This window comes from Nelumbo nucifera, chromosome 1, assembly GCF_055504915.1.
Source record: "Nelumbo nucifera cultivar China Antique chromosome 1, China Antique-T2T, whole genome shotgun sequence".
In the NCBI taxonomy this organism is placed as follows: Eukaryota; Viridiplantae; Streptophyta; class Magnoliopsida; order Proteales; family Nelumbonaceae; genus Nelumbo; species Nelumbo nucifera.
This window is the reverse complement of record NC_142649.1, coordinates 37,027,171-37,042,511: the sequence shown is the minus strand read 5'-3', so window position 1 is coordinate 37,042,511 and position 15,341 is coordinate 37,027,171. Positions and strand designations below refer to the sequence as shown.

General features: G+C 38.0%; 1 protein-coding gene across 2 annotated transcripts in view; it reads right to left on the bottom strand.

Annotated features, from left to right (window-relative positions):
• HIRA (histone chaperone HIRA-like protein) overlaps positions 1-11,497 on the bottom strand; it is a 31,212-nt gene extending 19,715 nt beyond the window's left edge. Inside the window, exons 1-5 of one of the 2 annotated variants that reach the window (XM_010274244.3) lie at positions 10,962-11,497; positions 9,622-9,897; positions 9,276-9,527; positions 8,793-9,190; positions 7,575-8,622 (exon numbers count right to left, since the gene is read on the bottom strand). In XM_010274244.3, coding sequence (XP_010272546.1) covers positions 7,575-8,622; positions 8,793-9,190; positions 9,276-9,527; positions 9,622-9,897; positions 10,962-11,069 — 2,082 coding nt within the window. In that variant the 5' untranslated portion in view covers positions 11,070-11,497. The remainder of the gene's footprint in view (positions 1-7,574; positions 8,623-8,792; positions 9,191-9,275; positions 9,528-9,621; positions 9,898-10,961) is intronic. The other variant, XM_010274245.3, reaches the window with a different exon arrangement.
• Between the last annotated feature and the right edge of the window lie 3,844 nt (positions 11,498-15,341).

The window sequence follows — 15,341 nt, the reverse complement described above, 5'->3', positions numbered from 1 at the left end:
GGCGGGGGCATCCATCTGCAACCAAACAAAGAGAAAAACCATTCCCAAATATAGAAGGGGAATCTAAGGTGGTGGTAGGGTGGTTGCAGAACCCTGAGGAAACTACATGATGCTACAGAAATGAAGTCATATAATTTAAGTGGCTGATAAGGAATAAATTTGTTAGTACACATTGGGTGGGGAGATCAGCAAATGCTTTGGCTGATGGTTTAGCTAAGCAAGGGGCAAATAGGGAAGTCTTGTTTTGGCTCAGCTGTAATGCTTGTCTTTTCCTTTTAAGTTTCTTTATAATCAGTTGAGAGGTTGTAGCTCGCACCTCTCACCATTTGCCTTGCAAAGGATACACCAGTGCACCAATTAAGTCTTTTTCTCTTGAGCAAGTCACTAGTGTTACATCTTCCCAACAAAAAACACCAATCATTGGAGGAATCGGTTTAGCCCAAACTTCCAAAACTGGAAAATCTAAACCCAAACTATCAAAGGGTTGTGTTAAGGCCTTAACAAAAGGAAGAACAAGAAAACTCACCAAATGAGGTCAGAGTCCAAATCCGGCTTTCCCTCCTCTCTGAGTCCAAAACCACCCCTCCCAAGATTTGAATTAAGGCAGAGACATCCCTAAGACCCCTTCTAAGACCCAAATCCCAACTAAACCCAAGAAATGATTCAGGGGGTACCAAAAAGGTGGACACAGGCTCATTTTTTTTTTTTTTGGATCAATATCATAGGCTCATTTTTAAACAAAGAAGGAAATTGTTCTTTCAAGCTCACATCCCCCACCCAAATATGTTACCAAAATTTCACCCTACTCTTGGAACATAGATCATACCTGATGAATGGCATGAAAGAAGGAAGAATGGCATGTATAGATTTCCAAGGAGAAGCTTGTGTAGCCCTAGCCAGAGTTCCAGCATCCTAACAATCTTCCATTTTCCCATGAATACTTATAATCACCTTAGCCCATAAATTATCATTTTCCATTGGCAACATCTACAACCATTTTCCAAGTAAAGCCTCATTCTTCCTTTGAATACTTCCTATACCCAATCCACCCACTTCCTTGCTTCTAGTGACTACCTCCCACCCAACTATATGATCTCTTTTCTCTTCCCCAAGTCCCCACAAGGAATCTCCCATCAATTTTTCCAACACTCTGCTCACTCCTTCCAGGTTCCTTAAGACAGATAAGAAATAAACTGGCAAGTTGGTCTAGGTAGACTTAATCAATGTAATCCTACCACCCAAAGACAAGTAATTCCTCTTCCATGAAGCTAGCCTCTTAGTAAACCTATCCCCCATTGGGTTCCAAAACTATTATTTTTCGAATTATCCCCTAAAGGCAGACCCAAATAGTTGAGAGGCCACTTAGAGGTCCTACATCCTAGAATTTTCGCCCTGTCTACCAATTCTCTCTCATCCATACTGATCCCCACCACACAACTTTTGTCAAAATTCACTTAGATTTGACATTTTTTTCAAAAAGTTGCACCACCAATTTCAACCCTTACGGAACAATATAATATCATCAGCAAATTGTAAATGATGAGTGATTGGTACCCTATCTCTACCTACCCCCATCCTCTCACTAGGTGTCTAGAATCAGCCCTAGTTGTTAGTCTGCCCAAAACTTCAATAATTGATGTGAATAAAAATGGGGAAAGGGGGTCCCCTTGTCTAAGGCCTCTAATTGCAAGGAAATGGTCTACAACCGCTCCATTCACCAGAATAGAGTAGTGGCAATCTTCTATACAACCTTGAATCCACTTGCACCATTTCACCCCAAAACCAAAGTTCTCCAAGACTTGCAATAAGAAGGACCAATCCACCAAGTCATAGGCCTTCTCTAGATCCAAATTGCACACAACTCCTTTTCTCCCACTTCTTTTCATGTCCTCCACACTCTCATTAGCAATTAAAATCTGATCTGTTATTTGCCAACTACTAACAAAGGCACCTTGGTTTTGGGAAATGAGGTGAGGAAGCACAACCCTAATTCTCCTTAAGAGCACCTTAGCAATAATTTTATATAAGTTGTTTACCAAATTGATAGGTCTGAACTCCTTTGGGTGAATAGCACCACTGTTCTTTAGAACCAAAGCTATAAAAGTAGAATCCGACCCTTGATTTATCACACCTCTCTAAAAAAAATTCATTGAAGACCCTCTAAATGTCATGTTTTAAAATGTCCCAACAATCTTGGTAAAAAGCCATTGTAAATCCATTTGGATCTGGTGCTTTAGTTGTATCCACAGAGAAAACAGCTTACTTTATTTCCTCCAAATCAAATCTCCTTTCAAGTCTAACCTTAAGATCCTTAGGTATCTTAAACCAATCCAACTCTTTACCCATAGAGGTAAAATTTTTCAATGAGAATGTCATGGTGTTTAGAATGATGGATTGTGAGGGGCAATTTTATTTTAAGGCATCCTACACAAGTTTCCCACAAAAAGGCAAATTTTCACTCCATAAAACAAACCAACATAACTTTGATAACTAGCATTTAGGCAAAGGTAGAGTTGAGAGATAAAATTGAGAAGGATCAAGTTTTAAAATGAGTGTCAAAAATCCAATATCTAAACATTGGAAACATAATGCAAAATTAGGTGCTTAGAATGATGAAACTAAAGAAAGATTAAATGCAAAATTAGGTTTGTGGACAAATACATTAGAAAGAAGAGGTTTTAAAATAAATACGACTAGCACGGAAATGAAGTCGTATGAAGGAAGTAGTATATGGGAAAGTTAACACTCTGGATTTCTTACAAAGAAGAGACCTTGTATTTGTATTTCTCCAAATTGGTGCACTCTTTGTAAATCTGATAGTGAATCTTGTTACCACTTACTAATTTCCTGTTCCTTCGCTGCAGATATTTGGGATTGGTTTTTCTCTTTGTTTGGGTGTAGGTGGAATGTGCCAATGGAGATTAAGATGTTTGATTCATCAGCTTTTGCTTGGCCAAAGAGAAGGTAAAGATTAATGTGGAGATGCTCTAGGGCAGCAGTGATTTGGACCTTGTGGGAAGAAAGAAATGCTAGGATCCTCCAAGAAGAGAGAAGCAAGCAACAAGTTATAAACCGTGTAATGATTAGAGTTATACATTGGCTACTAACTTCGGATTTGTTTAAATAGTACTCCTTTGATGATATTTGGAGGAACTGGTACTCGATGGTTTCAGGCTCAGTGCAGAAGGTTAAAACAAGGTTGGCTTGGGTACCTCCATTTGAAGATTTTCTGAAACTAAATTTCGATGGAAGTAGCCAAGGAAACCCAAGTCCTTTTGAAATAGGAGGGGCCATAAGAGATAAGGAAGGGATTTTAGTAGCACTCTATTCAGAACCAGTGGGGAATGGAGACTCATTGAAAGCTGAATTGGACGCAGTCTTACAAGGTGTTCAGATGATAGTTGTCAAGGCACCTAGGCGACCACAGGGCGCTCAGTCGCCTAGGCGCCTAGACGGGGAATTTGAAAGTAGAAAATAAATATCTCTACCCCTCTTAAGCTACTTGATTAGTTTTTTATACTAACCTACATGGATGCTAGCCATTAGCAATAAAATCATTCAAATAAAACATAAAATGCCATCATATATACATCATACCTGTTTCAGGCCAACAAAAATGAGGGAGTGCAACTAAGAAAAGAAAAATTAAGGGGGCGGAGCCCCTGTTTCATTCCCAAAATAAGTTGTCCAAGAGGAAGACTTGGACTATGTTTAAGGGGGTGGAGACCCTGTTTCAGGCTAAAAAAATGGAGAATGTAACGAAAAAGGAGAGAGAAAAATAAAGGGATAGAGCCCCTGTTTCGTTAAAAAAAAAAAACACTATTAAAAAATAGTGCAAAAAATATAGGAAAGTTTTAGAAAGTTGGGGCACAGCCCTTGTTTAAGAAGAAGAAGAAGAAGAAGGGGGCAGTGCCCCTGTTTCATTCCCAAAAGTGTTTTTTTTTAAAGGTAAGAAAGTAAAATAAAGGAGTACCAGTGTGATTTTAGGAAGGAGGAGCCCATGTTTCATCCCAAAAATATTTCTTAAAGAGAAACTTACCTAGAGGTCTTGGACGACTTGGACTGGACAATGGAAACTTCACAGTCCTCGGTTTTTCTACTCTTCTCTCGGTTCAGAACTCAAAGTCTCAAACCCAAAGAAACTTTTGTAGTTTTAATATAAAAGAGAATTACTTTAATAAAAATGGTAACATACAACATGGTGTATTCTAATAAAATAAAACCAACCAATAAAATCATATAATACATATGCGCATTCAAAAAAATAATATAATATATATGGGTGAGCGCCTAATACAAAAAACACCTTGGCATAGGGCAACGCGACCTCTAAAAATCGCCTCGCCTTGACAACCTTGGTTCAGATAGCAAAAGAGATGAATTTGGAGAACCTGGTGATAGAAGGGGACTCCAAGGTGGTGGTGGACTGGATAAAGAATCCAGATTCAATGATATGGTGCTATAGAGATGAAATGAAGAAATTCAAATGACTAACACAACATATGAATCTGGTTATACAATGGGTGGGGAGGGAAGATAATATTTTGGCTGATTCTTTAGCCAAGCAAGGGGTAATAAGGAATCAGTTGTTTTGGGCATTATTTGTAAATCTCTTGCTGTTTTTTCTTTAAGAGTGGGGCTGCATCTTGCACCTCCCTTTGGGATGCTTGTAACAGTTACTTATCCTTTCTGATACCAATGAAATTTTAACTTTTTCTTATCGAGAAAAAGGAACCTAGGAGTAGCTCTAATAGGTGATAAAATGAGAGAAAAGCATATTGAAGTGGTCTGGTCACATGCACAGAAATACCATCCACAGAACCTGTTAGAAGTGATACGTTACAAATTGAACAGGCTAGAAGAGCTAGGGACAGACCAAAAAGGACTTGGGTGGAAGTAACGAAGAAGTAATTGCACCCAAAATTTGACAATGGATATGGGACTGAACAGAATGGAATGGCAAAACAGGATTCATGTACCATATAGTTGGGACAAGGCTTAGATGATGATGGCAAGAAGGAAACATGTTGGAACTATCAGAAATATCGTATGGAAATTTTAAAGAAATTATACAAATGGTGGAAACATTATGAAATTTACAGAATTAAACAATGATAAAGAAGCATAAGTACACCCTTTCAGATTATTATCTTGTCCCAAACCATCAAATACAAGAAGCTAATGTTTGCAGACAAAATAATACATTGTGAAGCTGCCCTGTAGAATTTAAAAGCTAAAACTAAACAATAGAATAAGTTCAAGGAAAACCTAAACTCACAAAAAGAGCACATAATTATAATAGATCAACCAAATAATCTATTAGGTAAACAAAAGCTAAAATTTAATGCTACGTCCAAAAGTAATCTTGAGCTGGCTCAAAGTGATCATGTCCACTAGGAAAGCAATAATACTACTACTCAAAATCTACATATAGTTGCCAACTGATCATTTTATGATACCATCTCCACATAACTCTAGTAGTTCTTATTGGAGAATATATTGATTCTAGTAATATTTGTCAGTACTCAGTATCCATGGAAATGGAAATATGCCGTGAAAATATTAGGGAATATGTTGACATTTTAACAATGGGAAGGATAGATTGTGATAAATACTGGTAGAGGACAACTCAATACAAGGGCATTTTTTATAATTAACTCGATACAAAGCCATGGTTTGGCACAAAATGAGGAAATCTGCTTAAAATGGAAATTTTCAAGTTTTACTGAAAATTGAAGTAAATGCACAGATTAGCTTCTCTCCTTTAGGGGTGTTGATTGAACTTTCATGATGAAGAAGAATTAGTAGATAATTGATGGCTATAATGGCAACTGTAGAATCGAGAGAAGATGGAGAGAATGAAGCGAAAGAAAACTTGGAATCAATTAATGGGAGGGGGCCAAGAATTATTACTAGGCTTATGGGGTTAGGAACAGAAATCACTCATCAAGCAACAATAAGAAAGTTTCACTCAAAATATGATTATATAGATATTTTACTCAGTAGACAAATATATAGACCCTCTAAGGGTGGCCAGTTCTACAAGAACAAAGAGAAAATTAGAGAATGGCCACTATCAGGTTTTGACTCAAAAAAAAAAAAAAAGCAACTCCTAAAACACTTATATGATGTTATGAAACTTCAATTAAAATAGTTATGGCCAAACTAATCAGAAAAGTCCAATTTTGACTTCTTTGCTCTTGCATTATTTGAGTAGGCGATGATCACATATTGCACCATTCTCTCCCCTCATTTCTTCTACTGTCTATTAAGAGCCTTGGCTATCCCTCAAGACCTAGGGTTGCTAATATAACCCCACTCAGAACTAAGAAACTGACTAAAAAGTCTCTAAACATCTCCACCTATAATTAGTAAATAACCCTGGCATAAACAAGATCAAAAACCTCATGAGAGTATTCTATGTTGTAGAAATATGCCATAATTCTTAGCCATCCCTTAGATAACTCATTCCACATGTACGCCCACAAGATTTTGCCCCTAAAACTGAAACAGGCACTGAGGCCAACTCCAATATAACAAAGATAGAAAAGTAAACCAAAAAAAAAAAGTAACAAAGATAGGAAAGAAAGATTGATAACAAAGAAAGGTAAACAAAGAAAACAAAACCGAAAAAAAAAAGTAAACCAAAAATCAAGAAGGTAAATGTACAATGGACAAATAAGTGGCTGAGCAACTTCTTTCTTCCAGAAATGAGGAAAGCATGAGACAAAAAAAAATGCACCTAAGTCCCTCCCAGTGTCCTCTAAAACAAGTCACAGGTATGCACTTTCTTGTGAGGGATTTTCCAGTAAAAGGCTCTAATCTTGGAGAAATAGGATCTTCTGCACCACCTCAGATGGAAAGAATGGGGACAGATGCACTCTACACGAAGGGTATCAAAAAGATTTTGGAGAATGCCAGCCTCAGGGATCAACTCCTGAATAACTTTAAAGCTGAACATTTTGGTTCTGAGCTTCTCAGACTTGTTAGATTTGATAGAATACAAGGGGCATGTTAATTTTAATTCAAAACCTTCAAGAAATGAGTTAAGGGAGGACTTTCCTAGAAGTTGGGACATTTTACGCCAAAAGACTACTAGAAGTCAAAAAGGTTTTTAAAAAGAGGTAGGAGGAAGGCCCTGCTGGTTTGAAGATCCAACTCCTACTGTCAGTGCCCTCAGGATAGATGATATCCTCACCTAGAAAATTCATTCAATTTGTTTGGAGCTACATGTTTTGGCTTTGAATGTCTCACATTTTTTTTTTGATAAATGAATATGAATGTATTAGATTTATAAGGCAAATAACTTGCAAGTTTTAATTCAAGACCGCCAAAGGATAAGTTAATAGAAGAGCTAGAAGCTTTAAGGTACTTGACATAAAATGACCACTAGAAAGGGTGAAGAAATTTAAAATTGGAAAAAAAATTCTACCCTTCATAATGTAGTTTGTAGTCATGACTTGTTAACATGGGAGTTGGGAGATACATTTGATGGTAAATTTATGTTAAAATGACATCTTTTCAAATTGAACATAGAATAAATCTTTCTTCAGGTCAGATTCTTAAAGTGTTACCTGCAAGCATCCATCTTCACAGCCAACAGCCCAAAAATTGGCATTTCCAGCCAAGACTGTTGCTTTTCCAGACAACCGATCAGACCAAAGAGTTTGAGACCCTCTTCTGCATGTAACTTCTGTTTCTTTACTTGTAAATGCATTTTCCACCCCAACCACATCATTGACAGCACGTTCAACAGGACAAGCTTCCAAACAGACTGGACTGCAATCTTCTCCTTCTTTTTTACCAAAGACCCTAATTGAAAGAGCTGTACTACAAGCAATATGAGAACCAGAAGCCTTGACAGTCCCCGATTGTTCTACATTTAATTGTCTATCAGCTGCAGAGAAAGGAACCTTCTCAATGACCAGGTTCTCACTAATGGATGCCCTAGCAGTGATTCCTGACCGCTCTTTAGCCCCGCAATGGTCTGTTTCAAAACTTCCACTAAATGGTCTCTTCAGAGAACCATCCCGAATTCCACCATCAGCAGGAACCACCCCATTATCATCCCTTCTCTTATCTGAGTCAGTGCGATGAAACTCAAGTGCTTGAGCATTGGGCCCACCAGAGATACTTTCCTGATGAGCAGGCACCCCTACTGCCTCAGGAATAATTCTTTTTCTGCCATCAGGCCGTCTATATTCCCTTTGCTTCACAGGACTAGAAATCCGGGTGGAAGTTACAGCTTTGTTTAACCCATCTCCACCAGCTGTTCCATTTTTCTTTCCATCGTCAACTTGGGACTCAGAAGCCTTTAAAAGTGTCTGAGTCATATCAGGAACACCCAAATCACTGGACAACTTTCCAGGAGTTTGGTTCTGCAAACCACCAATGTTTGCCTTTTTACTTGTGGCTTGCCTAGCCGAGGCTGCCTCTAGCAATAACTGTGCTGGGCTTTCAGCTAAGTTTGCTTGCCTTCCTCTGACATCACCATAGCGGTTTCTTTTTAACTCATCAAGCTCAGAGTCACTAATTCGGTGGCCAATCTCTTTTACCTCAAAATGGAATGTTGCCACAGTCCCATCTAAGGAACAGGCAAAAAGTGAATATCCATCAGGACTCCTGTTTGAGAAAAGGAAAAAGAAGTAAGCACAGGAAAATATTGTTTTTTTAGGGGGCATGGTTAAAACCAGAAATGAAAGGGAACTTCAGATTAAAATCATTAAAATAAGAAGGTTCTTTAAGTGTCTTGGGAAAAATGAAGTGGCCATTAAACAGCTTCTGTTCATTACCAGGATAAATCTACAACACTTTGAGTAAAGAAATGCTTGGCAACAAAGAGAGGACGAGCACTTGCAGTAGTCCATACAGTAATAGTGCGATCCTGGCTCCCAATTGCAATGACATTGTATGGTTGTGATTCCTTTGCTGCAGTCTTCGAGGCTCCATTAGTCCATCCAGATGGTGCAGCTTTTACTTCCTGACCATTGGAAAAATTCCTCCGGAACATTGAGTGGTTAAATTTCACCACAATAACAGGAGCATTGTGTCCTAAGAAATCAAAGGTGGCAGACCATTCCCCTCTTTCTAATACAGGTGCAGAATGCCTTGGCTTCTGAAAACCATGAGTGGTGGTGATGAAATGGCCACAAGGTGACCACCCAAGCCGCCTAAAAAAGGTTGATCCAAGCTGAAAAGACATTTTCCAAATTAGAATTGCAGAAAGAAAAATAAAAGGTTAAGAGAAGAATGTTAGATAAGGAGCACAATCATACAGATTTTGCCCAGTGTCCATCCGTCCTATGAGCAAGACTCCAGTCACTAGTTCGCCAAATAATAACAGTCTTATCATCTGACTGGCTAGCTATGAAAGAGCCAATGGGATCCCATGCAACACCTTTAACTAGACTGGAATGGCCCCTTAGAACAGCAGTACAAATACCATTACTCATGTTCCAAATGTGTACTGTGTTATCCAAACTCCCACTAGCTAATATTGAGTCATCTGGAGACCAATTAAGATCTACCTAATTCAATCATGAAAAGAACTCACCGGTTAGATAGATGCTGATAACAACACTATTTATCAAATCATAAACCAAGTGAAAGCATTTCAATTACCACATCTGCAGTGTGTCCTCTCAAAGTCATGGTAACTTTCCAATTCTCGACATCAGGGGGCTCTCCACTCCCGAACTCAGTAGTGCCTGACCCAGGTTTCCTTTCGTGAATGAGAATGACCTGATCATCAGACCCCGATGCTAAATAGCGCCCATGCTTTGCCCACCTAACACAATTAACTGATCCAAAGTGATCACGGAGGGTTGCCAGTAGTTTCTGAGTTGATTGGTCATTTTCTGAGTCCCTATCCACACATTTCATATTCCATATCCTCACCTACATAACATTATACAAAAATTAGATTCTCATATATTTATGTCAAACAAAATAGTACGCAATTAAATAGTTATTAATCAAATTCATGAAAAATAGATAAAATTATTTATGTCAAAGTTACAATTGATAAGTTTGCCTACATGTTAATTGACAAGTTTGCGTACATGTGAATCTGGCATAAAGTTTTCTCATTAAAATGGTTCTTCAGGGCATTTCATAAAATAAGACAGAAATAGAAGGCATAATCAATTTGTTTTTCTTATTTGGTATTGGAAAGATTAGAAGTTGGATTAAAAATTGCAACCATAAACACCCAGTTACAATGACCTGTAGCATTATAAAGTTCAATAAGAACCTGAAGGAGGGAAGCTAGCTAAAAACGTCTTCAAGGAAGTAATTAAAAAAAGTCATTACCTTTGGATCAGTAGTAAAATCCACCAACTAAAAGTAGAAATTCAGCATTAACAGAAGTAGGAAGACTAATATGGTCAGCAATAAACTCCTCCTAAAGTTCTAATACTCTGACTGAACTTCAAGTACAGACAGGCGTTAAGTGATGAGATATAGAAACATGACCACATAAATACTATTCGTCAACCTTAAAATCAGACATATATAGCCATGCATAGCTTATTGTTAACTAGCATCTACCACCAAAAAAGAAGTTATGGTTAATTGGCAGGTATATTAGAAGCTTGACTCCTGACTAAAAGGTGAATTTTAAGCAGGTTATGAGCGCATGATTTTTTTTTCTCCACTGTCGCTACATAGTACCACAAAGCTGCATTCTACGACTTAGATGTTTCATGGCTCTACCAAATGCATCTTACAGTGTAAAAATTGTTCCATAATAACCAAAGTACTTAACCTAATAAGAAAGCTAAAAATCAAAAACTGAAAGTGATCAAATATCAAAAGCTCGGTTCAGAGAGAGAACTCATAAAAAAAAACCACCTGAGCCAAAAATTTTAACAAGAAAAAATATGAAGTACAACGAAAACGGAGAGGACCCAACAAGATTTAACCGGGAAAAAAAAGGACTACCCAGATAAGAAAAACTCTACCTTGTGATCACCTCCACCAGTTGCAAACCTAAGTCCACCTGGTTGAATGTCGATAGAGAAAATTTGCATTCCCTCATGTCTAATCCAACTTGGCTTGTCGCATTTCATCTCTGGTCCTGCTTCTGAAGTCCAAAACACTTATTCCCCTTTCCCTTCAACATACAATAGAAGGGTCTGTAAATCCATGAGCCAAGTCCAAAACCCTAAACCAGTTCATAAACAAAACCCTAGATGGGTTCCTGAGCAAAACCCTTTGACGGAATTCAAAACCCAGAAGCTTGGGAACCATGAAAGCAAAGCCTCTGTTTCCGAAGGTCAAGGTCAGACCCTGGGAATCTTTGGAGTGATTTGCATTGCAAGCAAACCACTGCAAAAGCAAAAAAATAAAAATAAAAAATAAAAAAGAAAGAGAAAGGAAAATGAAAGAATAAAAAAGAAAGAAAACAGAGAGAGAGGGGGCAGAGGGGGTTAATTAACTATTTTTTTGTGTAACTCGTAAATTATGTCATTATGTAATATTCTTTACATAGATCCGCGAACTACTTGAGTGATGTTTGGGTGACTTTAAAACAAGCGCTTTTATGCTTATTGCATATTAGGAAAACACCCAAAAATGCGTTCGGTGAACAGTAAATGGGCATTTTTACTGGAAAAGGCCCATTAGAAAAACTGAAAAAGTAGTTGATGGACAGCTTCCTGCCTGCTCCTTGTATCATCAAGAATGCTTCTTATTTTTTATCCCGTTTTTGCCCTTTTAAATTTTCTTAGTATCCAGAATGCCCCCATCACCTCTAAAACCCTTCCTCCATCTTCTCCATTTTTTCTTTCCCTTTTTAATTCATACCACTTGCGGTGGCGACGACCTGCCATAAGTTCGATTACCAATCATTTTTCTGTTTTTTCTTAAAAATTAGCAAGGACCCGTGCGATGCATGGAAAAACTTAAAAGATTTAATAATTTTATTTTTTTGATTTATAAAAAACAATTATTGTTAATTGAATATGAATAAATATTTTTTAATAAATTTAGTTTTATTAATAATTTGTAGTAATTTTAAACATTTTATTCTTTTTTTTTATTTTTAAATAAAATTTTGATTAATTTTAAATAAATAAAAATAATTATAAAAGCTAACATTTTTATTAATTCCACTGATAATTAATAATTATATAGGACCAACAATGGGGTGAGTTAAGGATAGGGCACCCCATCCCTTTCCCTGTCCCATAGTCAAGACACTCTACCCTATCCCTGCCCCGTCCCCAATGCCACGCGGGTTCAAGGCAAGGTAACTACTCCTCAATGCCGGGCGAGTTCAGGGGCAAAGCACCCAATTCCTCATCAAAGATGGATAATCCCTGAATTTCCCTATCCCGTCTCTAGTATTGGACGGGTTCAAGTAGAGGTGTAAATTAGGTTGTGTTGGGTCAGCACGACACAATCTGCATGTGGTTCGCACAAAGTGTGAGTCGTGTCGTGCTGGCCTACAAAGCGTCCCAGGCCATGCCTCCCTCGTCTAGGATAATTTGGGGGGTCCGTTCGATACGGCCATGGCTCGACCCCCCACGGGCCCGTGCCGTGCTGTGGGTTGGGCTGGTCCATGGGCCAAGCCTTGGGATAAGCCATATGTGATTTTCTTATTGGTTTAATGGATAATTATGTGAAATTAAAAAATAAATAAATAATTCAAAAAAATAGAAAATTAGGAAGGGAGATTTGAACCAAGGAGAGAGATATTGACATGGCATGACCAATTTTAATAAATATATATAGAGAGAGAGAGAGAGAGAGAAAAAGAAGGAGAGATTTGATCAAATATTGATTCCCACCACTCCATCTCACTCCTCTATTTATTTATTTCTTTTTTGTTGTTTGTTTTGAATCAAATGCCTCTAGCACTTTTTGTGATAAAGCAAGTATGGTTCATACGCTTTTTCGTTTTATTCATACATAATCATGGTAGCAAAGAAAATGACATTTAATGGATAAAATGGTGTTTATACATGTTTTTTTATGATTACATACACAATAGAGGATAATATTGTCTTTAAATTTGACAAAAGCCTATTTTTGAACCACGCAATGTTGTCAAATGTGTTTTCTTTTTCATTAGAAAAAGCACCTCACCAAATGGATGTTAAGTGCATTTATCAAAAAAGTACTACTCAAAAAACCCATTTATAGGCAAGAAACCCCACTAAACGCAGCCTTGGTAAAAAACTACATTCTATTTAGGGTCATCATTTACACAGAGAGAATGACCCTAAATAGTACATAGTTTTTTTTTTGGGTTGTGAGCGTTGGAAAATGGCTCACTTGCCACTTGGGCGGGAAATGGAATCCCCACCCATCAAGTAAATGAAAAGGAGGTGATGGGACCTCTGAGACTTACATCGAAAAGTGCTTTTGATTTATTAGTGACACCAAAGCCCAAGGCACCGGCTAACCAGTCCAAGTAAGACTCGAATGGGAGAGGGAAGGGGTTAGGCACACCTCGGGTCCAATAGGTGGGGCCCACATGGGATTCCAAATAAGCACAAATTTAAGCAAGCAATACCATGACTAATTAAAAGCAATTAATAATCTGTAAAACCAAACTAAAAGCATGAATGAACTAGGAAATCAACCATGAAAGGCTGCTTGGATGGGCTTTGCCTTGACTGAAGCCGAACTCACCCAGAAACCCATTTTTATTTTCATTCATAGAGTAGGCTATTTGATCAAAGTGCAGACAAGGGAAATACAGAGTATGCAGACTACTAATCTCAATGATCAATGAAACAAAATCAAGCGATAGAATGGTGTTTTCCATGAGAGATGACGATCATGAGCACAATGAGACAATAAGATGCAGACAAGAGAAAAAAAAACATGATGCAGTTGAACCTCTAAACAGTCACTGGAACACACCACATCTTCGAGGAATAACAACGTATAGATCAAGATGAGTTATGCATTAAAACTGAAATGAATAGCTAAAATGAATAGCATAGCTAGCATTAACGCGGTGAAGAACAGAGCTGGTATGCGAAAGAAATACACACTATTTTCTATTTAACCAACGATAAAAAAAAAAAGTCTGAGAATAAACAAAAATAAAATAACATAGCTAGGAGACATGAAAAATTAACACCCTTTAGAGGTTATACCGAAACTGGTTTGATGAAATCTCAGTGACGGTTCCGGTAGTTACCCCTCCTCACTATTAGACTTCGGTCATTTCATACCATCAAAGTGTACATATAACAAACGAGGAAGGGAAATCAACAGTAGAAAGTGGAAGATATACTAACTATGTCTTGGCCTGGACTTGATCGATGCATAAGGGATGTTTGGGCCCGTCACAATTTCAAAAGAGGGCTCTAAGGAGAACCATGATTGTAACTGGTTTGTGAAGATTTAATGAAGGAGACTAGGCTTCTCAGCTGTGTGTTGAGGGAGATATAGACTTCACTGAGAATGGGAGTTGAACAAATAAATGAGAGAGAGAGAGAGAGAGAGATGGAAAGGGGAAAGGATCGCCGCCTTTGCTCGCTGCCACCACTGTGTGTTGAACAAATGATTATAGGTGATTTTGGCCGATTCAATAAGGGAGTAAGAAGAAGGAGAGGAAGAAGAAGATAGAAGGATTGAGGGAGAGAGAAAGAGTCGGAAAGGTAGGTCGGAGATGGAGGTTGATTTTCGCCGCTATGCATCGAAGGGTCGAAGAGAGCATAGCGAATAGTGTATTTTTTCGAATTCTTCACCAGATTAGGGTAAATGAAGATGTTTAGGTTGAATTTATATGGGAGGTAGGGGTAGTTTCATAATTTTAGGGTATTCAAGGGCACTTTTGTAATTTTAGAAGAGCTTAGTCAAACTGGGTCAAAGGGTGGATGGCTGAAATTTTGGGTAAAAAATGGAGTCTAACCATAGAGAGTATGTTTGCATGTGTGGGCTAACAGGATTGGTCGAAATTGAATATTTTTGGATGGAAGGGTAAATGAGGGTATTTTTTGTTGAAATTTTGTAAGATGGGGTTTTTAGACATTCAGAATTGATTAGTGGGGTCAGATTGGCGCAACTAGGCCCAGATTGGGCAGATCTAGAAAGGACTCAATTTTGTTAATTTAGGGGCTCAAAATGTAAACTTTGTGCGATGAATGGGCAAACAAAGGCAGTTTTGGGTGAAATTTCACATGGTAGGGTTGTCAACCACTCTGAGGTGGTTCAAAAGATTTGATTGGTTTAGATGTGTTCGGATCAAGGGAATTTGGATACGGGTTGTGGGTGCGAGAAGAATCAAAATGGAATCTTTGTTTAATGGATGGATGAACAGAGGAATCTCGAGTTCAAATTTCATGGGTAGGTGTTTTGGGATGTTCTAGGTCTGATGGTTG